Source organism: Carassius carassius, chromosome 35, assembly GCF_963082965.1.
Source record: "Carassius carassius chromosome 35, fCarCar2.1, whole genome shotgun sequence".
Classification (NCBI taxonomy): Eukaryota; Metazoa; Chordata; class Actinopteri; order Cypriniformes; family Cyprinidae; genus Carassius; species Carassius carassius.
Window position 1 is genome coordinate 29274334 of NC_081789.1, and position 24124 is coordinate 29298457.

At 37.2% G+C, this 24124-nt stretch overlaps 2 protein-coding genes across 3 annotated transcripts; both read right to left on the reverse strand.

Annotated features, from left to right (window-relative positions):
* Nucleotides 1-1068: 1068 nt before the first annotated feature.
* LOC132116498 (serine/threonine-protein phosphatase 2A catalytic subunit beta isoform) lies at nt 1069-11759 on the reverse strand. The gene is made up of 7 exons (XM_059525390.1): nt 11342-11759; nt 8378-8587; nt 8128-8301; nt 7885-7974; nt 3493-3654; nt 3308-3426; nt 1069-1778 (listed from the first exon to the last, which is right to left on the reverse strand). The coding sequence occupies exons 1-7, from the start codon at nt 11441-11443 to the stop codon at nt 1706-1708; spliced, it is 930 nt and encodes a 309-aa protein (XP_059381373.1). The 5' UTR covers nt 11444-11759; the 3' UTR covers nt 1069-1705.
* A 1157-nt stretch (nt 11760-12916) lies between these two features.
* Nucleotides 12917-18395, reverse strand: LOC132116499 (testis-expressed protein 15-like). 2 transcript variants are annotated; one of them, XM_059525391.1, is made up of 3 exons: nt 14587-18395; nt 14131-14177; nt 12917-13873 (listed from the first exon to the last, which is right to left on the reverse strand). In XM_059525391.1, exons 1-3 carry the CDS (start codon nt 18223-18225, stop codon nt 13324-13326), a joined length of 4236 nt encoding a protein of 1411 aa, XP_059381374.1. In that variant the 5' UTR covers nt 18226-18395; the 3' UTR covers nt 12917-13323. The 2 variants fall into 2 exon arrangements, with proteins under 2 accessions (XP_059381374.1, XP_059381375.1); XM_059525392.1 differs by having other exon boundaries at nt 13748-14177.
* Between the last annotated feature and the right edge of the window lie 5729 nt (nt 18396-24124).

Here is a 24124-nt window from a genome sequence, read left to right on the forward strand (position 1 = left end):
TTTTTCTAAAATCCTGTCAAACGTGCACAAACTACTAACTACTACTAAATATTGTAGAAACATAACTTTCTGTAAAGTTGCTTTGTAACGATTTGTATTGTAAAAAGCGCTATACAAAAAAACTTGAATTGAATTGAATAGCAGGTTGACGATTTTAGGTGCTGCACTATGTCTTCCAGAATTTTGCTATCAATTGCTTCAAAAATCGACATAGTATCTTTTTGATATTGTGGCCTAATCTGTCTGACCTCTGCATTACTTGAGGATGTGCTAATCGCCTTCCTGATATTGATGATCTTCTCAGAAAAGAAGGATGCAAACTCATTGCATTTGCTGTCTGATAGCATTTCACTGGGAATCTGACTTGGGGGGTTTGTCAGCCTCTCAACAGTGGCAAAAAGAGTACGAGTGTTATTTAAGTTACTGTTTATAAGGTTTGAGAAGAAATTCTGTCTAGCTGTGGCTAGTTTCACATTAAAAGCATGAAGGCTGTCTTTGTAGATGCTATAGTGAATTTCAAGTTTTGTCTTCCGCTGGTGAGTGGCTGGTGAGTTTAACTCTTTTTCCTCATGTCCACTATCATCTCATTTGTCTTGTGCGTGTTGAGGGTAATACCTTCCTCCTGTAGGCACTGTTTAAGACTGCAAAGCTGCTTTGACAAAATCTCTATGGTATAAAGCACTACATAAATGACGGTGACTTGACTTTAGAAACAACAGCAGTTATTCATCTGGAAATAAACCTCAAGAGTTCCCCAAAACCAAGGAATTAATCACTGCTTTAATTAACTACAAAGTAATGAATTGGGTTTGTTCTTTGTCTCAGAAAACATAGATATTCATGAGTCTTTGAATGAAGAGAAAGCAGAGGACTATGCTAACCAGTCAAAGCTTTAAAAACCATCTGTACCATTTTTAATGATCCAGTCAATTCTTAATGGAAAATACAAAAATAAAATGCAAATCTACATTATTTGTGGCTGCTGATTTATCCTGCTTTACATTGTCACCATTATTTCATTATGGATAACATAAACTATCAATTTCAAATAAAAGCACAACTAGTGAGTAGCTTTGGAGTAGCTTGTGATTAAAAGTAGTTTATTACTTCAAACACTTATTAACAAATACACAGAAGACAGGTAACGCATAAGAAAATTAAATGGTAAGATCAGACAAAGAGGAACAATCAGATAAAGTCCATATACACGTGTGTATGCTCCCAGAACAGAAGAGGCACATTTTCCGGTTTTAACATTCCTTCCCAATAGGATTTATTTTTTTTGTGAAGATACAGGAAAGGATGTCAGCTTGTGCACTTGTAGAAAACGTTACTGTTTTTCACATGCCTAGCATTGCCAACTTAAAGGACTTTTTTTTTTATCCAGTGAAACAGTGAGAAAGAAAGCTACTCACAATTTTTTTTTATTTTTTTTTTTTACTTCAGAATAATTTACAATTGCAGAATGAAGGGAACATCTATACATATTGTATACAGCAGGCAATTTGAACTATAGGCTAAAATGAGACACTTTGTAGCAGTACTGAGACAGAGCGATTTGATTTGGGCATTAAATGCTTGAATGGCACATTTTGGTCCATGTTAGTGTTGTCGTGTCTGAACATTTTATATACAATGGATGAACAGATGTTACGTTTGGATTTGTCATAATTTTCTGCTTGCTTCAGAGCTCTTTCATGCTCGCTTATAGGAAGTAGTCGGGGGTGCGGCGGGTGACGTGAGGTTCTCCACGTCGAGGAGCTGGATCAAACTGAAGGCTGGGGAAAAGAAGAAAAGTGGCTTAAATGTACAGCTCACTGTTCAAACAATTTCCACTCCAAAACCTCAATAAGAAAAAAAAAGATTTTGCAGAAGGCATGACAGTTAAACAATTTTAGGATTATTCATATTTTTTGCACTGTGACATTTTAATGGCAATTAAGCACATTCTACCTCTCAGTTCTCATTGCTTTATTTTATTCCCACTATTTTTAATGGTGACTGTCATTTGTTTTCTTTACTTCTACCACCTATACAGGTTTAATATGCAGTAGGGCTGCAACAAACTATTATTTTGATAATCGATTAATCATTATTTCACCAATTGCTCAGTAGATGTTGTTCTATTATTCTGCTGTTACAATTAAATTACTGAGTTACACATATTCTAACCAATAAATAAAACAAGGTAATCACTTCAGCTTTTGAAGTCAAATGCCAACAACAACAAAATTATATTACTATTGTACAATTACATTTATTTATTTTTTACAATAGAAATAAATATAAGACTTTCTCATTCACCAGTAGGGCTGTGATGGTGGCAAGAATGTTGATATAATACTAATTATTTATATATATATATATGAAATTTTGAAACAAATAATTAGAAATGAGGCTCAATCATTAACAAATGTGTTTGTTTATTTTAGCACTTCCTTCAGTGAACATGCAGCCTGCAAAACACTAAAATAAAGAAATATTACAGTTAAACAAGAGGCTAAAAAAGAGAGTTAAATACACCCTTGTCTACAGAATGTGAGTTACGTGACATGACAAAATACTAGACTATAGATCTCATAATAAGTATATTAATTCTCCAATTAATATAGTATGAAGTAACTGACTGAATGAAGCATCATTCTGCTAAGACATTGAATTTATTTTCAAACTGAACTATCACTTTAATGTAATGATTTTTTTATATTTGTATTGATTTATTTTTGCATTCATACATAAAAATATTTTTTATCATTAGCTAGCTCCACATTGGCCAGCTGCTTTATAGCAGAAAATCAAACTGTAATTAAATTTGGGCTGATATACGATGCCAATGGCTGACAGACATCACGATGTTGAGCTGGTATTGTGCATTGCTGCAGTACAGTCTTGCGCTACAGCGCCACACTGGTCATATCACATCACTGCAGGCTCTTTCATTAGGTCATATGAGCTCATACAACAAAAATGTCAACAATTTTTATTAATTGTGACTAATCGTTTCAGCAATAATATGCAGTGAGACATTTGTAGGTTGATTTTCCAGGAGTGTTCAGAAAACATTCCTGCATGTGTCATTTTGATGGCAATTACATACCTCAATTTAAAATTAAAGACTGTCTGCATTGCACCTATAAGAATATTCCTGTAAAATATTTTGGGGTTAACGGTCACATTTTTAAAGTAATTTAAATAGGCATTTTTATTCTTAAAGTGAACCAACTGAAATATAATTCAGACATGTGTTGAAATCACACTTTATATGACAGTTGATATTTGAAAGATTATCATGAGAAGTGCAACTTACAACGAATATTTAAGAGTATCGTCCAGTTCCATAATAGCTGCCTGGTTGCCACAGCGATAGCAGTAGTTTGGCGCACTGAAGATAGTGACAACGTTCCTATCATGACACCAGTTGTATCCCTGAAAAAAAAAGGTTTTACTTTATCTGATTATCTTTATTGTGAGGAATTGAATTGTGGATCTTACCTCCATGACCAGCTGATGAGCGCGGGACACCAGCGTGAGGCCATTAGCATGGTTGAAGGTCTCAGAAATGTCCTGTCCAAATGTGTAACCAGCTCCACGAGGAGAGATTCCCCAGCCACCGCGATCATCAGGGTCTGACCACAGCAGATCACACATGGGTCCCTGAAACACACACACAAAGATGTGTTCTCCATAAACCAGTCAAATATTTCATGCGTTTAACATTCACAGGCATAGCTGTTATCTTGGTTATTTAATCCGAGGAGCTAATAAGTTGAAGAGGCAAAGTTTTGCTTAAAATGCATGAATCTTATCTTGATAAGAGCAAACGAAAGCCCGTAATGCACTGCAGGTGATGGTGAATGTTGTAAGTGCAGCCTATACTATAAGAATTTCTCAGTTAGCAGAGCAGTTATCAGGATACAGGGAGCAAAACAAGGCTGGTGTACATTTATAGACACAAGCAGAACAATATACAAGACAACCGTTCTTTAACTAGTTGTGTAAATGTTAGAGAAGCACCGGTCAACCAGCCATAAATGGAAGGTTTTTGCTCCAAATATGCATCACCCAACTGGTGTTTTTTTTAAATATTTTTTATGTAGATGATCTCTTTTCTGATCTTGAACACAAAAAACATTGCAATCATTTTCCAAAATGTAATTTGTGTGAAAATATTACAAAGTCTGTAAACTGCTGTTAACGGAGGCCATAAACACTGAAGACAGATGCAAATAGGAGAAAATAATGCACAAGTCAGAGCAAGATCACTGTTCCCAATATACAAAATATAGGAAGACAATACTGAATTAAGTTTGTTGATTTATATGAATGTATAACGGAGGATAACTGACTGTTTTACGAAAAGTTTAGATGATATTTTCTTTTCATATTGCCTCTGTATAATGCATATTAGGGATGGGACGGTATGAAAATTTAATATCACGATTATAGTGACTAAAATTGTCACGATTATCAATATTATCACGTTTTGTTGAAACGAGATGAAAGTGTTCAAAAATAGTTGATGCTCACACTGAAAACATTTCAGCAAGTTTTATATTTAATAATCAACAAACAACTAATAAAACAAGCAACTCTATGCACTTAATTTAAAGAAAGATTAAATTCTGTGGCATTTCCTTCCTTACAATGAAAAGTGTAGAAGCATAGAAAAGCATAGAAAAGTCACTGACTTTCGCCATTCCTTCTCGAAAAAAAAAAAAAAAAACATTGTGCGCTGCGCTTGCGTCAGACTGTTGCTGGCTGGACATGATTTAATAATGAGTTATTAAAACCGCGATAATCAAACACGGTTTTAATGATAATTCATTTTTAAACGATATTACTAACCTTCAGCACATTTTATCATGGTTATCAATAAAACCGGTTATCGTCCCATCCCTAATGCATATTAAAGTAGTCTTTATAAGCACAGAGCTGCTTTGTTTACAGCGGTAACAGCTCCTTTACTGCTGCTCCATGAGCATCACCTGTTGTTAGAGAGTGTAGTTGCATTTTCAGTCTGTCTGCTGTTTATGTCGCATGCAGAAGTTTACGTAACAAAAGTTCACATAGCTAAAGTCAGACCATTTAGTTTTTGCTTCAAATTTTGAATTTAATTTAAATTTATAAGTTTTCTTCCACACTTTTTCCTTCCATTCAATTTTCTGTTAACATGCTTGGATACAGCACTCTGTGAACAGCCAGCTTCTTTGGCAATGAATGTTTGTGGCTTACCCTCCTTGTGAAGGGTGTCAATGATTGTCTTCTGGACGACTGTCAGTTCAGCAGTCTTCCCCATGATTGTGTAGCCTAGTGAACCAAACTGAGAGACCATTTTGAAGGCACAGGAAACCTTTGCAGGTGTTTCGAGTTAATTAGCTGATTTGAATGTTAACATTCTAATTTGTTGAGATTGATTAGATCCATCAATCTAGGGCTGTACGATTTGGGGAAAACATTAAACTGACACCAACTGAATACACTGACACTACTGTCTTCAGAAGAGCTGCTTATAGCTGAATTGAACTTGTTTCATAATGAATGAACTTTACACAGTTACTGAACTGAAACAACACTGACGTGACTGGAGCTGAATAATGACACTATTGTGCTGTTAGAGCTGCTTTACAGCAGAAATTGGATTTGCTGAATTTTTGATGTTTGCATCACTTATATGTTACTATCAAGTTTAATACTGTGAAGCTGCCCTGAACATCTGTACTGTTTAAAGCAGCCTTTCCCAATCCTAGTCCCAGTAGATAAATTTGAAAACACTGCACTTCTGTTTTCGTATGGACAGCAATATATTTTCTGAAACTATGACATCATAAGCCCACATCTTGCCCCTAGTCAGACCACGCGTTTCGTCCACACGAATCTGGCATTTTGGGAGATCAGGTAGGGAAAGCTCTCGCTTTGTGTGAACGTAGCCTAAAGTCTGATTTATACTTCTGTTGAAACTATGCCATAGGTTGTGCGTAGTACATGCAGTTACAGTGTTTACTTAACATTTGTACATTTATCATCTTTTGTTGGTTAACATGAATGACAAGGATATGTACTTAATTAGGAATGCTGACCTTTTAAGATGGAAGGCATGCATGTAATACTGATACACTTTCAGTTTTCACCCACCTGTGAACGTTAGTTTAATCCACAACCGACTGTATTTACGCGAGATATTCTACACACGACAGAAATCTGAACTGCTTAGTGTGTATTTGAGCACTGAAAACTGATTGCGCGCTGTATATGAGAAGTGAAGAAGTTGAGAGTGCGCGCGAGTGAGCACTTCTATCAGCGTGATTTCGCATATACATCACTAACTTTAAAGTAATTGACAACGAAATGTGACTCCCAGGAAATACTGGATGTCTGGTCACCTTATCCCTACCCCTTTGGGTGCTGAGGTCGTTGTTTCAGATTGTTTGTTCGCGTTTTGGTAGTCTATCCATCCACTGCAGCTGCCATACCTTGACTAGATATGCGAACGCCCTTTATCCGATTGCAATCCAATGACAGGGACGCACATTTTGAATGTCCGGTAGTCCACAAATATCATTATAGTTCCATCTTGTCATGTTAACAAAGATGCGGCATAAATTTCGTCATAGTTTTTATCATCAGATATTAGTTTTAGCTCGACAACATCTCATCTTAGTCACATAAAAAAATGTTCGTTAACGAATATTTTTATCGTCTTCGTTGACGAAATTAACACTGGCACGTTACAAATCCTTGTAGAGATTGATTGCACAGATACTATTTAAACTGAACTAAGCTGGATGATGACATCAGCTTAGATGAATGGATGACATTGTAATCAATGATGAACTGTGTATTTTCTTTATTGACACTATTTTACTATTTGATGCGGTTCAGTTGCTTTGTTACAATCTATATTGTTAAAAGTGCTATATAAATAACATTGACTTGACTTGCTGTTCCGTTGTTCTCTATTTTTTGTACTTTTAAATAAATTATCTGTTCTGATATTTATTTGCCAGTCACAGCTGGTGCTTCTCCGACAAGCTGCTTTTCTTTGGCTTTTGTCGTGGTACTGCTGGTAAAAAGCAACATGCCCGTGAACACTGCAGACTAGCGTTTTGCATGTGTACTGCACGTTGACATTGAATGAAATATATACACTAGTTTTGAACTGGAATCATGGAGAAATATCCTGTGATTTCCACTTCACAGAGCACTTACGGTCGAATAGAACAAACATCTGAAGTGATGAGAGAGTCATAAGAAATATGTAGAATGGGGGTGCAAGTACTATAAAAATAAAGTTTACTTCAAAAGAAAAAAAAATAGAGTTGTGATTTTTCTATTAAAAAAATCCTATTAAAAAAACTCCAGATTTGCTGTGCTTGGCTGCACAAGTAATAAGTTATTTAAAAAAAAAAAAAAAAAGTAAATCCACTTGACCAGCTAATTAATCTTCAACATTGATGCTATAGGTACTGCAAAAACATAAATGCAAAGGCAAGATTCTTAAAATGGCTACGCAGTTGTTTCTCTGATGCAATATCTATATAATAATGCAAATTACAATATAATAACATCAATAATAAAAATAACAAAAATACTCTTGCAATATCTCACTGTAAAATAAATTATTATCTAAAACAGTGATGGTTTTTTCTCTTTCCTTTTTTACACCATGCTAGCTTCTATGGCTATGTTCATGGCGAGAGCCAGGTATAGTTATTCAAAAGTAAAACTAAAGATTAATTTTTTTTCTAAAAATCTAAATTAAAACTAGATTTGGATTTATTCAAAAGTAATATAAGTATACTAATATTTCGCACACATCTAATTTTTCTTTAATCTACTAGACACTGCTTGCTGGGATGAATGTGATCTGTAACTGTACTCATGTACCTCATGTGGCACCTCCTGCAGACGATCCAGTGCACGAATGTGATCCAGCGTATCTATAGATGGAGAGAGGCCACCGTGCAGACAGAAGATCTGACGAAGAGAGTTATAGGAGTTATTAACAGCCATCAGCAGCAGTCAGAGGATTCTAAGGCTGGCTCTATGGAAGATAACCTGGTAACTGTAAGAGAAGTTAAACTGTTCTGTTATTATTCCTATAACTATATGAGGAGGAGGATTTCTCACCTGCCCATCCACCAGAGCTGTGAGGGGTAGGTAGTCAAAGAGGTCTGTGAAATATTTCCAGACGTTTGCGTTGCCGTATTTCCTCAAGCACTCATCATAGAAACCGTACACCTGTGTGATCTGTCTGCTCTCATGGTTTCCCCGCAATATCGTGATGCGTTCTGGATAGCGAACCTACAAATGAAGTAGACAAATGTAGTAACAAAATGTCAAATTTGCAACACAACTGTAGCAAATTTAGCAAACATACCTTTAGTGCAACAAGAAGTGAGACTGTTTCCACGGAATAATATCCTCTGTCTACATAGTCACCCATAAACAGGTAGTTAGTGTCAGGTGACTTCCCTCCAATTTTGAAGAGCTCCATTAGGTCATGAAACTGGCCGTGCACATCTCCACACACTGTGACCGGGCAGCGCACCTCTTGCACATTTGACTCTTTAGTGAGAATCTCTTTAGCCTGGGGGTGTAAGAACAGGATAGTGTATCAGGCACAGGTGAATGTTGTAAAAGCAGGAAAATATCTTATGAGAAAGTTTTGAAACCCCAATCAGGGGTGCGTTTCCCTAAAGCATGGTTAGCCATCTACAGCCGCAAGTTCCATCATTGCAAACACAGGTCAATAATTCAGTTTCCCTCAAACATAGCTCCAGGGAACATTCACAGCCTCTGACCTGAGGTTAGATAGAAAGTCTCATGTCAGTATAACATGCGTAGAAGCAAACTCATCATGGGCGGAAAAAGGTCACTTAATGCATTTTCTCTAATCAGATAGCCATCCAATCATGAAAAGACCAGGTGTAAATGCCCTCCGAAACACTTCACTAACAATCAGTGCTTGAAGTGAAAAGAAAAAGCCATTTTGAACTAACTGTTTGTATTCACCTACTGGATCCTTGGACTTTCCAGGAGTTTACCTGGAAGTTTAATATGATGTGATCGCAAAAGTATGCTTCTTTTCATTTTAAGATATTATTTTCGTTATAAAGTACTGACTCAAATGAGTAATCAATAATCAATTATTAATATACTACACTGCACGCCTATCCTGACATGCTCTCACACCCCACACACTCCGCTTGCATTCATTCACGTAAAGGGATTTTAAATAATATAATAAAAAAAACAGAAAATATTCTATATGGGATCACATAATCACCCAGACCCTGATGCTTTGACTCTGAGTACGGGCAACATGTCAGAAGTGCAGGTACTCTAAAAACTAAAATATAGATGTACTGTGGTGCGTACCGGCCCTCTTCAAGCACTGCTGACAACAGTCCTATATTTTTGAATCAATTTTGTTCAAACAACAAAGATGTGAGCATGTTCGCGTAAAAATGGTGACTAGCTAGTCAGTTTCTGCAACAATGCAATGTTGCACGCACTCTCTCTCTCTCGCGCGCGCGCGCTTGCAACCACATTCGTCAAGGGCCGGGGAGCAGCTGGCCCGTAGAGTTAATGAATAACGAATCAACTACGACAGCCTACATCACACATCCTGCGATGTGACTATCGTGGATTCATACATCGCGATATCGATGCTTAAACGACACATCGTGCAGCCCTACCGCGAGCTAGGGCTGCACGATATTGGGAAAGAAATTACATTGCGATATTCTATTTTTATGCAATATATATTGCGTTATGTAATCTAATCTAATTTTTTCTTACAAACAAAAATGGGGTGAGCACACTTACATTCTCATTTTAAATGATTTAAACATTGACACCATCGTGTCAATTGATTAATATGCGCGAGGGAGAGAGAGCAAGACAGCGCTCATGTTGTTTGAAGACGGTGAGCGTGCAGCCAGGGCTTGCTCGCTCTCTCTCTCTCTCGCTCTCTCTCTCGCTCTCTCTCTCGCTCTCTCTCTCGCTCTCTCTCTCGCTCTCTCTGCTCAAGCCTGCTGTTCATCCCGACGCCTTAAAACCGAAGTATTTCCATATAATGGAGCCAGTTGTCCTTTTTTTAGACTAGTTCTGTAGCCTCCGGGCTGGTTGAGGACGCCGTCATGTTCAATGAGAGAACACGCGAGGGGAGGGGGAATAAAATCAAGGAGGCGGGGGCGAGCACAGCACAGAGAAGGCAAACAAGCAAAGCGGCGGAATCAGAATAAAATATAAACAATATATTGATATATACGATGGCAAAATCCATATCGTGTTTAAAAAATATCTTGATACATGTTAAATATCGAGATATCGCCCACCCCTATGTCATCCTTTCAGAAAAAATTATGGATTCGCTGTCCACACAAAAAATGCAAAGGCAGCGTTTTCCACTCTGAGACTCGGTTTCACTCTCCTAAAACTCTGGATCCGTGTTGACGAAAAGCCTATACGATACAATGGTTCTCATGGGTCTTGTAGAAGAGAGGTGTGCTTTTCTAAAGCCCCTTTCACACTGCACTTTAGTCCTGGAAAATTGCCGGATTGCCTTTTGTGTGAACGCAAACATGTTTGGATTGATTTATAGACCAAACCAACTTTACCAGGCTTTTATACCAGGCTGTTAACTCTTTTTTTTTCCTGCTGTAAAGTTGGGCATTTCAACATGGTGAGTCTATGGGCCAGCCTCTAGCGACAAGTCGATAAATTACAGTTTTAGTCACTTCCGTGTTGGTTTCACGAGAACAAACGGAAGGTTACCTCTTGTTCTATATATGGAGCCATGAAGATATCACAGAAAACCAAGTAAACAGAGTGAATTTGCTTTACAGGTTAACATTTAACCAGACAGGCAGTCAATTTCATATCTTCAGAGAGTAAAATAACAAATCTATACTATACAACTAATTAAAGACACTGAAATATTAGGTAAAAAAAAATATATACAGCCAACTCTAACCTATTTTGACACTCTGACGTGTGTTGGCTGTGGTGTTAATTCATCCAAATAAACACATGAAAATCATGAAACGAACAGACAGTGGCAAGAGGTCTGGATGTACTGCAAGTTTTTGTTTAAAAATAATAATATAACCGTTCTTATTTAAATTTAGACTTAAGAATTATGAATAATAACGTTACACCATATTAAAAATAATAATGTTCATATTTTTTCTGTTATTGGTGTATGTTTGTATACACATCTCATTCAACATCCTAGTAATCTTATTTTCACCCAGTGCGTTCACTTACAATGATGTTAAGTTTATGTTTACGAGAAGTACGACTTAATAATGTATTAAAATCCTGACCATTTCTTTACCTTCTCGCAGAGTGTTCTCACTTGGTTCTCGGTCAGCTGTTTGCACTCATTCAGCTGTTCTATCCATTGGTCTAAATCTTTCGTGAACGCTTTTTCATCCATCACCGGCACGATCCCGCGTTAACGGTAATCCTCACAGATTCTTCGTTAATTAAACGAGCAGCGAGCGCGCTGCCACACTCACGCGCTGCGCCGGGCCGACGCAAAACACAGCCAAACACCGCTGTTAACCTCGGATAACAGCTCTTTAAACACGAAATCGCGTGATTTTTTTAATCTATATTTGGTGGTAACTGGTAGATGTCTTTAGAAGGTATCCGCAGTCTGTGAATTTTCCGTTGACTCGTCGCGCTTCCGACCTTCTTCATAAATGCGCTGTGTAATGGCTGCTGCGCTCGCCGCCCGTGACATCTTCAGAAAGGCACGCTTCGGAACACTCTGAGCTAGGTGCTGCCCCCTTTGGTCAGGATAACTCACAGATGACATAAATAGATCCCATTAGATGTTCAAATGCCACGCATCTTTTCATTTGTAAATGAAGGTCATTCTATAAGCTGTACACCTTTAATCAGTTATTCTGTATATGCAGTGTACAACCAGTAAGTCAGAAACATTAGACGTCACACGCATCTGCGCCTAATGTATAATGTTTAGCCAAGATTCCCTGTGTATGTTCTGCAATGAAAATAAATAAATAAATACATACAAATAAAAATAATGTGCATATAAATTTGCCTGGAACCATCAAACTGAAATAGCAGAGAAATAGCTTAAACTGGGTAACCTATTCTGGTTACTTACAGTACATCATGTGGAATGATTAATTCCAGAGTGATTACACACAACCTGTAATAAAACCCAGCAGAGTGATATTGTTTGGTTATGTAAATAGCTACTAAGATTGCATTACTGGACCTACCTATGTTAGAATCAGTGTAGTCTATTAGTGTAAGTATCATGTTTCTAAATAATTTCTAATGAAATTAATGTGTAAGAGGTTTGAATGCAGAATTGTAATTGAGAAAGCTAATATTCACTTAATAAATAAAAAAATGTTGAATTGCAATAAAAACTATAACAAAGTAACTGATCATCAACTCTTTGTATAAAACATTGTTATGTACAGTACATGGACATTTTTACCAGACAATGTATTTTATATCATATATACATTAAAGTCACATTAAAGTACATTTGCTTAAAAGCACCAACTGCAGCTGTGAATCTGTGAGATTTAGGTTTTAAGATGTTAAACTTTAGGGGTGGCCAACGTCAGTGCTGAAGAGCCACAGTCCTATCTACACAGATAGTAAGAGATTGTCTTACTAGGGAGATGAAAGGGTCTGTATTACTTACTATTGGAGAAAGCGTAATGGTTAATATGGAGCACTAGTGCCTTAATAACCAATCAAATAACAGTCTTAACGTCATTGAATTTCATTCAGAAACTCAATCGCCATTTACGGATAGCATAGGAATGAATGAGAAGTGCTGTAAGGTGTATCTCACCTGTCACAAATGTAGTGAATTCTCTTATAAAAGATTTTCGGTGTAAACTTAAAAGTATTGATTAGTGTAAAAGATGTCAATTTCTTAAAGGATAAGCTGTTACTTCTAAAAAGCTTTTTATTCAGCATAGTGAAGCCTCTACTCCATTGACATCCATTAAAAAATAAAAGACCTCTGGTCTCCTTTACCACATACTGGCAAACTGGAAGAATTAGCATTAGCTGTTACACTTTTTTGGCTAAAGGTTGCAGGCTTACCTTCTAGTGGCTTTGGTTCAGCCCCAACCCTAATAAAACAAGCTAATCAAGATCTAAGGTTTACTAGAAACCAACAGGCAGGTAAGGTTTTATCAAGGTTGGAGCAAAACTCCACAGGATTGTGGCTCTTTAGGACTGACGTTGGCCTCAAACATGTTCTTTGATATAATTTACCTATGTATATGACTGACTTTTGTTGCTCATAGTACATTAGAACTAAATGGTGTTAGGATAATATCTAGTATCAGGGTGAATGGCTGCAGTGGAGCCAGTGGTGTATGTTTGTCCATTTAGAAGAAAGTAGGGGTAATGAATTGCTGTAATCGTGCTGGGCATAGGGACATGCGCCAAAGCCTGATCCAAGAAAGGCCGCGGCATCAAATTTTCATTCAAATGGCAATTTGGTAAACTATAAGGTTGTGTCATGGCTAAACTGAACTGGTTTACTTGATCTTGTGACAGCACAGGAGAATGTGGTGCAGTGTTAGTTTGTTGGTATTTAACACTGTCACATGTTAGATGTGTAACACAAGAATCTCCTCGTAAAGTTGCTTGGGTAGCCGAGACTGAAGGCTGTTGAGGTATTTGTATGTCTGCTATATATCTCATCTCATCAGAATCTGATAAAGTTGCTCGTCTATTAGACAGATTAAAATCATTTATTTCAGATTGTGCATGAGATGTCGAAGGTGAAGGTGGGACTAAGTGAGAGGCATTCCAGTCTGCAGCAGTGCTCTCAACCATTCCCCAATGCCCTGGATCCACTCTGTGAGGAAGATTGTAAGAGGTTGGGTTCTCAACATGAGTTGCAGAAGTTGTTTGGAAAAGTGGGTTCACAGCATTACATTGCATTAGAGGTGAAAGAGATCTCCTGAAGATGTTGGAAAACATTCATTACCCAGACATTGTGGAATAGTTAAAATGTAGCCTACTCAAAACCAATTCATTAGAGTCTGATAAAAAAAAAAAAAAAAACAAATTCAGCATTTGATTCTGAAATTAAATTGCAAAAATCTCTCCTACCTCCTTTTAGCCATTTTATAAGCCACATCATTGTCAGCCTTTACACTCTAGATTAGAAATAAATAAACAAACAAACATTTGGAAAGATTTACAATCATTTTCTTTGCAACCAAATGGGATTAAACATCTCTATCATCTAATTCTAGCAGCTCTAACATCCTTGAAGTCAGATGTGAAATGTGACTTTCCATGTGAAAGGGAATTTGAACGAAATTCAAAGAGAAATTGTACTTTATTTATTAGAAACTGATTAATGGATCATAAAAAGTGGGTTTTATAGTTCATGTAAGGAGCCATTCAAAATGAGAGTTTACTATAATAATACATTATAAGCTTTTTAAGGAAAAGAAAAAAGTTATTTTAGAGCAAGTTTAATTTAAAAGTTAGCATTAAAGTTAACATTTTGATTTCATGTTGACTTTCAATCGTCATATGTCACACATACCAAAATCTTACCTTTGCAACACTAGGTTGTGAGGATGTCCATAACTGCAAACCTTTCCGTTTCCGAACAGCATTACTTGTTTGTTTTGTTGGGGTCTCTGCTCCATCCATGGATGGAGGGGGCTGTTCCACTTTGTTTACGAGAGTAACACCTGACTCTGTTACCCCAAAAATAATCTGCGGGTTTGAATTATTATATGTCTTGAGGACCTCACTTGGTGCACCATGACTCATGTCTTGCCATACATGAACCTTAGAGGCATCATAAAAAAGGTGCTCGATTCCAAACCATGATACTTTGCTAATAATTTCTTTGCATGACTTCACAAAAATAGCTTTTTCTTGAAGATATCTGAATGTGATGGACAGATGCTCTGCTTTGCCCACATCAAATGTCCCTGGCAACTGATCCGAAGGTGTTTCCACAAAAGTCATTATCACTTTGTGTATCTTTTCCAATCTTTCCAAACTGTCTCCTAAATTGATCATTGCAGACACTGGTACAGATAAAAAGAAGCTTTTAATGTTGTGGGGATTTCTGAGTGCAGCCTCAGCCTCAAGGAGCTCACGCTTACTCTTCAGATACATGTAGTAAGATGCATCAGGGGCTGCACAGAGCTGTTGGTGCACAGAGGACACTGCACTGTAATATTCCAGCAGTTTACTGCAGCCTTCTTGTGCTAAGATCTTTTGAAAAGAAGTAAACAATGATGACTGCTGCTGAAAGCCAACCTCCCCTTTGTAGAGTTCTCCATAAAGAGAAGGGTCATACCATAGCAAACTCCTAAACGTGGGTTTACCACTCAGAAAGTTGATTTTGTTTTCTACAAACTGCCAAGCTTCCATCATCATCTGCAACTCCAAGTAAGAATTCACTGCTTCATACTTCAAGTCTGCTTGTGCAGGTGGATGGTCCAAGTATTTTTCTAGGATGATACCCCTTGAAATGAAATATTGGTTGAATGGCACTTTCTGATCTTGTTCAAAACATGAGATAAAATGCTGCAACATGATTTTGCATTTAGAATGCAAAGATCCTAGTTCGGTTAATGATGTTGTCTGATCAGCCATTTCAAGAGTATTTGAAATGTCACTTATGCTGTATTTATTGTCAGCGAATGTACTGCTCACATTGCCATCAGCAATGATTTTTATGGTATTCAAAGATGGTTTCTTTTGACTTTTTTGTTTACATAAACTATTAAAAATCATTGAGGGATTTTGTTGGCCTGTTGTGTTTTTTCTTTGCATCTGTAACTGAGCATTAAGGGTATTACTGATGGAGATTTCTGGAAAAACAGTGTTTTGGTCATTCACCTGTGGCAAAGGGTGAGGACTATTACCTTTGACGGTGTCTATAGCACTGGTGCTGTTAGGACTGACACTAGGTACTGAGGTCTTTCTTGATCTTTGCTTACTGGTTCGTTTGATTTGAGAAGATCGTCTGCCTCTCTTAGATTCAACTGGCACTAGTAGGCAAACATCAGTTCCATTTTGAGCATGTTCACTTCGAACAACCTTCCTAGCTTGAATAGGGGCTTCTGTGTATTCACTTGAATTGTCTTTTTTAACAGCTTCACCCCTGTGAGGCATCAGGCAGGGAACATTTACCATACAATACTGGCTTTTTTCAAACAACTGCTGTTTATGGGCTGTGCTGTCAAGTGTTATCCACACCACTGGTCTTTCTTTAAGATCTTCATTCACCTCTTCTTGTTTCTTGACAGTGGACTCAAATTTGGACAAATAATCTCTTAGTTTAGAAATGAGCTGAGTTTCTGGTGAGCTTGCCTCGTTAATTTTGTTTTGGTCTGTCTTTGATAAATTACAGTTGTCTTTGATTGCCAGAGTACTTGGTGATTTGGTAGAGCCAAGCAAACTAGTGTTGCTACTCTTCTTTGTGTTCACCTGTTCTGAAGAAATCTTACATTGGACGCTCAACGCTGGATCATCAACAGTAAGATCAATAACATTATTTGATGCATATTTCAAATCCTTTGGACCACACTGCTTTGAATCTGGTGTTGTTTCTTCAAATGCCTCAGAACCAGTACTCCGAACACTGCTGACATTAGATGTGCTAGTAAACATTTTGAAACATGATTGGTTCATATATGGGATATCTGCTGACATGTGCTCTGTTGTTTCAAAACACTGTACATTTAGAGTATTTTTCATACTTGCATTTTGCTCACTAAATTTTATAGTGTCTGTCTCAGCCTTAGCATTGATAGCATCCATCACCTTGGCTTCTGCTGTCATGTTTGTATGGAGTTTAGTTTTATGACTGTTGATTGTGTTGTTTGCAGGCACATCACTGTGTGTTTCTGATGCCTCACAATCATGCATACTCAAAGCACCTACATTGTCATCTACTGTGATTTTCATTGTGAAATGCTCCTTGCTTAATGGATTCAGTCCAGTCTCTGATGTCAATTTCAGAAACATGTTCTCCTCTTTGCATTCTGTGTTACTCCTATGTTCTTTTCTAGAGCATGTAGTCAAGGATGTTTGGCTTTGATTGGAGATGTTTTCAGCTGTTTTCACTTGTTCTCCTTTATCCACCATTGATGAGATTAGATTTGTAGTCAAATCTTTTGTTGCCTTCTCAGTGTAGACTGAATCACTTTTATAGATATCTTCTGAAAGTGGTTCTGTATGACTTATTGGCTCCTCTATTGGTTTGTCCCCAGGAAGAGTGGTATTAGCCTCCTGAGAACCCTGAACATGTGACGGTTGTCTATCATCAGATGTGAGAGAGTCTGGGTCTTGATCTTCATGTTCTGTAAGGACTATTTCAGACTGACTGTTTGAAGAGTCTGATGTTGCTTTGCTGTTTACTGTTTCATGGGGGCTCTCAGCAGACACAACTGTTCTGCTATGATTCCTCTTTGTTTTCCAAAAGCATGTCTTTTTGACATATATGCTCCTCTTTAGAGAGTGACCTAGTGATAGAACTGCGTGCTGTTTTTTGAGACATGCCTTCTTACTGCCTGTTCTGCTCAAGCTCTTCCGTTTTACATACATTTTAGATTTACTGTACCTCTGAGCTAGTAGTTGTAGTAGTTCAACATTACAAGTTGCAGTTTCTTTGTATCCTTTGCTACTGCACATTTGGATCATTGGGCTTTGAATCATTTCATTGTTTCTTTCACTCAATTTCTTTTGAAGGACTTTAATTTTTGAAAATCGCTCAGAGAGAGAAAGCACTTCTGTATTATGAGCAGATGTTTTGCTGGCTTTTAGAGTAACTTTGAGATGGATATCTTTGCAGAATCTCATGTTTAGGTTCGTTTCAACTTTGCTGTGATCTTTGCTTTCATTTCTTAGCTTGGAAATGTTGTCTGCAGGTCTGCCCATATTGCTGTTTGTACTTGAGGAGAAAACCTGCTTTTGAAACATGCTTGGCAAAAGTTGATCAAGTTGAATTCTTTTGTACAATTCCCATTGAGCACTGTGGTCTTGCTTTTCTGTTTCCATATCAAGTTCTGGAGATCTTTCAGAGACTTCACAGCAACTTCTCCCATTCTGCTTTTGCTTTACTGCCATGGGAAGACTTAGATCACAATTGTCTGATGTCCTACAACTAGAGACTTCAACACAGCTTGCGATTTCTATGACTGTGTTATCCATGATGTTGTTTTTATACATAAGGTATGATTCAGTGCTGGGCTTATCAACCAAGTTAACACCTGGAGTAGATTCATTCTCTTGCAAGTCCTGCACTGCGAGCTCATTTTTACATTCTAAGCTGTGATCAAGCTTCGCTTGATTAGAGGGACAAGTTAATGGACTTGGGTGTTTGAGATCAAGCTGTACATTTTGTGGATGAGATTTCTCATCTGTGAGGTTGAGATTCAGTGATCTCAGCACCAAGGACTCCTCTGAAAGTTCATCTGGAGACTGAATCAAACATCTATCAGGATGGTCCTGATGAGTCTCGAGTGCTTGACCCTGTCCCTTTTCTGTCAAAATTACCGCACTAAATTCAGGATGATATGGATGACTGGTTTTATGAATGTGTGTTCTGCTACATTTATCCCTGTTAACAAAATAATTGTTATCCGATAAACTTGCAGCATCATGACTTTTTTGTTGGCACACATAGGACTGATTGTATGTATTATCTTTTGCCTGTAAAATGTGATTTTTTTGGGGCTCTCTTTGAGACGGCCCGGAGGTCTTTTTTGTCTCATTGAAATTTTGAAAGATTAATCCCTCTTTATACTTCTGATAATAAACTTCATAAAAATGTATACGGTCAGTGAATTCTTGCTTTTGCTGTGGTGACATGTTCTCTTGTGACCAAATTTTATGATGCCTCTCTTCCTGACTCATTCTAAAGTAGGCAGCACATTTTTGAAATTTCATTCTGAATAACTTCATTGAGGGCAACGTTGTGGTATGCACACATTGATCATACCTTGAGGATTCTCTTTGAGTGTCCTTCTTGTCCGTCTTTGATGGCCCTTTTGAGTCACAAGTATTTCCAGCAAATCCATAATTGTCTTCTTGGTTTTTATCGGCTGGTTGGCATTTTCTATTATTACACCCAAATCCAGTGTATGCTACCTCTGAGCAGTTGGTCTGTTGATTTACCTCATGTCTAGATAGACGAGGATCCCTAACCAAACGTGAAGAATACACTATGGTAGAAATTTTGTCTAATGGACTTTGAGGTACTGTGTCCCATGTATTTTCATTTTTTGCATGTGTGCTTGCAGTATTTTTTTTGTGATTACTCAGGCATGCTTTCTTTCCCAGCAAGCTTTCGGAGAGAGCAGTGTGATCCATAAGTAGCCCTGAACTGCTGGGATCTGCGTCCTCACTGGCAGTAATCCAGTGCTGTTTTGGGTTGAATGACTGAGTGTTTTGCATATCAGTCTTTTGAGGTGGAGCTTCTACTCCTGGATTCTGATGTGTATAATCTGTCTCAAAGCTCCCCGGCTTGCCAAAATGTTTGAATGTAATGGTGGCACTGTCTCCTTTTCCTCTTCTCTCTGCCACAGTACATGCCTTAAAATGGTCTGTTGTATTTTACAGGGATAAATTAATCACACACATTAATGATTAAAAGACTCAATGCATTATAAACACTGAGAAATAATTTCTGCATATGAATTGTGGGTAACACTTTAGATTAATGGTCTATTGTTAACAAGTAACTATGCAGGAAGTAATAGGTAGTACTAAATTAACACTTAGCTTCATACTATTAACTAATAGAGAAGCAATACTAACTAAACAGTAAGTAGTAGCAAATTTAGGAAAAAGTTAGTTCCTTATTAGATGTTTGATAATTTTTAAATGAAAATATCCTCATTGAGAACTACTTGAGAACTATGATCAGTTAATAAAGAATAATTACTAATCACAACAGTAACGTCTTAAAAGTGAACAATTGGGTTCTTTGTGGAAGTCTCTCCTTTGCAGTGTCCCGGTGTTGTCCGCGCCTGACCTGGTTCGTCCTTTCAAGCTTGAGGTAGACGCCAGCGCGACCGGAGTTGGAGCTGTCCTCCTTTAGAGTGGTGCTGATGGAATTTCCCATCCAGTATCTTATTTCTCAGCTAAATTCAACTGTCACCAGTTGAATTATTCTACTATCGAAAAAGAGACTCTAGCTATGTTGCTTGCTTTGCAGCACTTCGATGTGTATGTTGGCTACAGCTCTACTCCCGTCATCGTCTACACGGACCATAATCCGTTGTTTTTTTTTAAATAAAATGTACAATCATAACCAACGGTTGATGCGCTGGGCGTTAATGGCTCAAGGTTACAATCTCGAAATACATCACAAGAAAGGAACTGACAACATCGTGGCAGATGCCCTTTCTCGGGGCTAGGTAAATGTATATTTTAATCTATATGTAGGTGTGTAAGTTTGTATTATTGTAATTATGTTCTTGGTTGCTCTTACTGTTCGCTTCATCCAGAACCTGTCTAAAAAGAAGACTAGTTCTTTCTTTAAGAGGGGGAGTGTCACGGTTTCTGTCTTGTTTCCTCTCTAGTGATGACATCATGACTCTTGTGTTTTTCTGTCTGAGTTTGTCATTAGGTGGATGACACCTGTGGATCATTGTACACCTGCGTCTCGTTGGAGTCATTTGATTACTCACTATAATAATGACATTGAAGCGGAGCATGGCAGGAGAGGGGAGAACCAGCAAACAAGCTTTTGTCTTTTCTTTAGTTTTTCTTTTCTTTCTTTTGTTTTATTTTAGTTAAATTACTTTGTTGTTCGTCTTGTTAATATTGGTTACCTTCATATTATTTGAAGGTTATGTTTCTTTGTCAGTGATGCGTGTTGCGTGAGTTTTCTATATGTTTGTGAGTAATAAATGTCAACGCAGCATACTCGTGTTTCACGTGTCCTTCTTTATGTTGTGCAACCCTTACGTAGCCACTTTTAACAAAAGGGCTCATAACATAAATTGGCGTCACTTCTTAATTATTAACATTTTTAAGTGAATTTTCATTTTTATTATTATTCTATGTTTACATTTGGAATAAGCATAATCCTTTAAAGGACCTGTATTTTGTTATGTGGACGAGTCAATCGTTCATTCGTTATCTGGCTCGGCTCGGTGTTCATCTTCAGTTCTCTCTTCACAGAAGTTCAGTCAGTGTACTGTTTTGAGTACATGAATTACTCCAGGATATTTGTTTGTTTTAACTCAGAGGGAGTGTCAGCCACATTAAAAAAGTTAACAGCTTAAGTCATTTGTGGATTAATGCTTATTGGAGACGCGAACCGTTTAAAACTATTTAGTTCGATTTGGTGAACTGGTTACAACGAGATCCGGTTACATCAAGTGATTCGTTCGCGAACCGGATATCACAAACTGTTGTGTTTTGAACTCTCTCACAAAAAACACGGAAGAGAAGACAATGCTGAATAAAGTCGTAGTTTTTGCTATTTTTGGACCAAAATGTATTTTCGATGTTTCAAAAAATACTAACTGACACTCTGATGTCACGTGGACTACTTTGAAGATGTTTTTATTACCTTTCTATCCATGGACAGTATACCGTACATACATTTTCAATGGAGGGACAGAAAGCTCTTAGACTAAATCTAAAATATCTTAAACTGTTTTCCGAAGATGAACGTAGGTCTTATGTCATTAATGACGTAATTTTGATTTTTGGGTGAACTAACCCTTTAACACAATTTAAATGCAGTCAATGTCTTCATTAAGGATGTAGTTTTTGTCAAGAGAACATCATTTATATTCAAGAAATGTCCTCCCCAGCCTATTGTCTCAGGTCTTTTGGAGTCTTTGGAGATACTGATACTGAACTGACACAAATTAGGGCTCATAATTGTGAACTAATTCAATCACTTCCTAATTATTAAAATTTTTTAATTTATTATTTTTATTATTATTCTATGTTTTTGTTTGAAATAAAAAGAAAACATCCATCCTTTAAGGGTAGTAGTCACAATTTCAACCTGCAGCCGACTTATTTGGGGGATATCATATTCATAAATTAGTTTCCACAAAAAAAAATCAATTGCTCACTAAAGACGTTACTGTTATGATTAGTAATTAATTGGTTATTCTTAATTAATTGGTCATAGTTTGCAAGTAGTTCTCAATGAAGATATTTTTATTTAATAATTATCAAATATCTAATAAGGAACTACCTTTGTCCTAGATTTGCTACGTACTTACTGTTTATCTTGCTTCTCTGTTAGTTATTTGTATTAAGTTCTTAATAAAACATTTTTTTTTTTAAATGTATCTCACCATACACTTGGCCAATAGGTAACGCTGAAGCTGAGGGTGGTAGGTTTGTAGGCACTGTCAGAATGACATTGCTGGAAGGAATAAATGAAACTACAGCATACGGCAAACACTGCCTGGGTCTTTCAGTGAGTTCCTGCTTCTCGTTAAAGTCAAACAGAAAAACCTAGAAGAACAATGTTTTATTAAGACTCGTGTTGATTATCCAGTCTATTTGATTGGATAATTTGACATTCTGATTAAATCAACTCACAGAGGAGCCCAGAATTTGCTGGTGAAGAGTGTCTCGATGGGACACTGCATCTTTACACATGTGACAGTCAAAGCCCACAGTAGGATCTTGTGTTTTGTTCCATTCCAGGCTTGGGGCGATTTTTTTCACCTTTCCATAAAGAACCTGAAGCCACGAAACACAATAATGTTCATTATTGTCATCCCATTAATAAATGTAATTTCACAATGTTTAGACTGTAAAGGACACAGGAAACATTCGACAAACCTTGAAAATTAATATTTTTTTTGCACTTAATACGCTGGTATAAGAACTCAGAGCCACATCGACATGCCTAAAGAGATATACTCCATGTGATGGCTTTCCCAAGGCATACTGGACTGTGCTGCCAACCCGTAAACCGTGCTGATAAATCTGGGCTGCCATTTGGTCCGATGCTACTAAAAAACAAAATCTTTCTTCCATTTCTCTCCCATGTCTTCCTTTAGTACGCATCTCTGCCCTGTAGTCAGTTGTTGAGCGGTGACAGATATGCAATAAAAAGCAACGTTCATTTATTGTGGAATCAAAAATCATTTTCATTGCTGAATATACAGCTACAGAAGATAACAAATAAAGCAGCATCATTGAAGGTGCCGCATGCTTAAAGCCACAAGAGAAAGGCCTCCAACTGCACTGGAAAATGTAGCAACTGGCCAGCATGTTGTTGTGTGTTGTTGTTAGATTTTATGTCATTACCTTTTTTCAGAGAACATTTTAAGAAGCTCCTCATTGTGCACTAAATGAACATCTTTCCAGACCCATGCATTTGCTCGGTCCTTTCTAGTGTCCAGCTTGGCATCTCTCAGTTTTGTCTGAATGAGGTTGTAGTCACGGCTTTCCTCTGAACAACATTCCAAAAGGACTGACCGAAAAGAAGTAAAAAAGATAAATAAATAAAAAATACTTTTTTAAAGCACCTGATAAATTTAACAGTAACTCTAGATTATGACAGCACCACCATGAAACCAGTTTACATATGCTATCACAAAGAATATTTTGTTGATTTAGATTATGAGATAACTAGTAAAACCTTCTCCAGAGGTCCGTTTCTTCCTGGGTATGGTGAAGTTCTTCAGTGTCAGTGTTCCTGTTAATGTTGACTTCTGTGATCTGGAGCCCTCTAATGTTTCCTCACGCTGTCTTTTCTCCATACTTGTTTACAACTGATATTCACCCTGAAAAACATTAATCTAACATGTAAAAAGACAGTCTATATTTCAGTGAGAGCTTCACTGTTTTTATTTATGCCGTAGTGCTCACAAACATGCACTTTGCATAAATGCTGTTATTCTTGGTGAGCTCTTTGTACTATTTTCCATGTGACTTTATGACCACAAAAGTTCATTGATTTTTTATTTATTTTTCCCAACAACAACTTTTCAACAGACTAATAGGATGTTAAATGGCAAAAGAGGTGTTGTAGAAATTTTTACTGAAAAAAGAAAAGAAATGCATCTTGGAAGATAATCACACTGCCACAGCATGAAATGTAAATGGAGACATAGGTATTTAAGCTTTTACATGTATA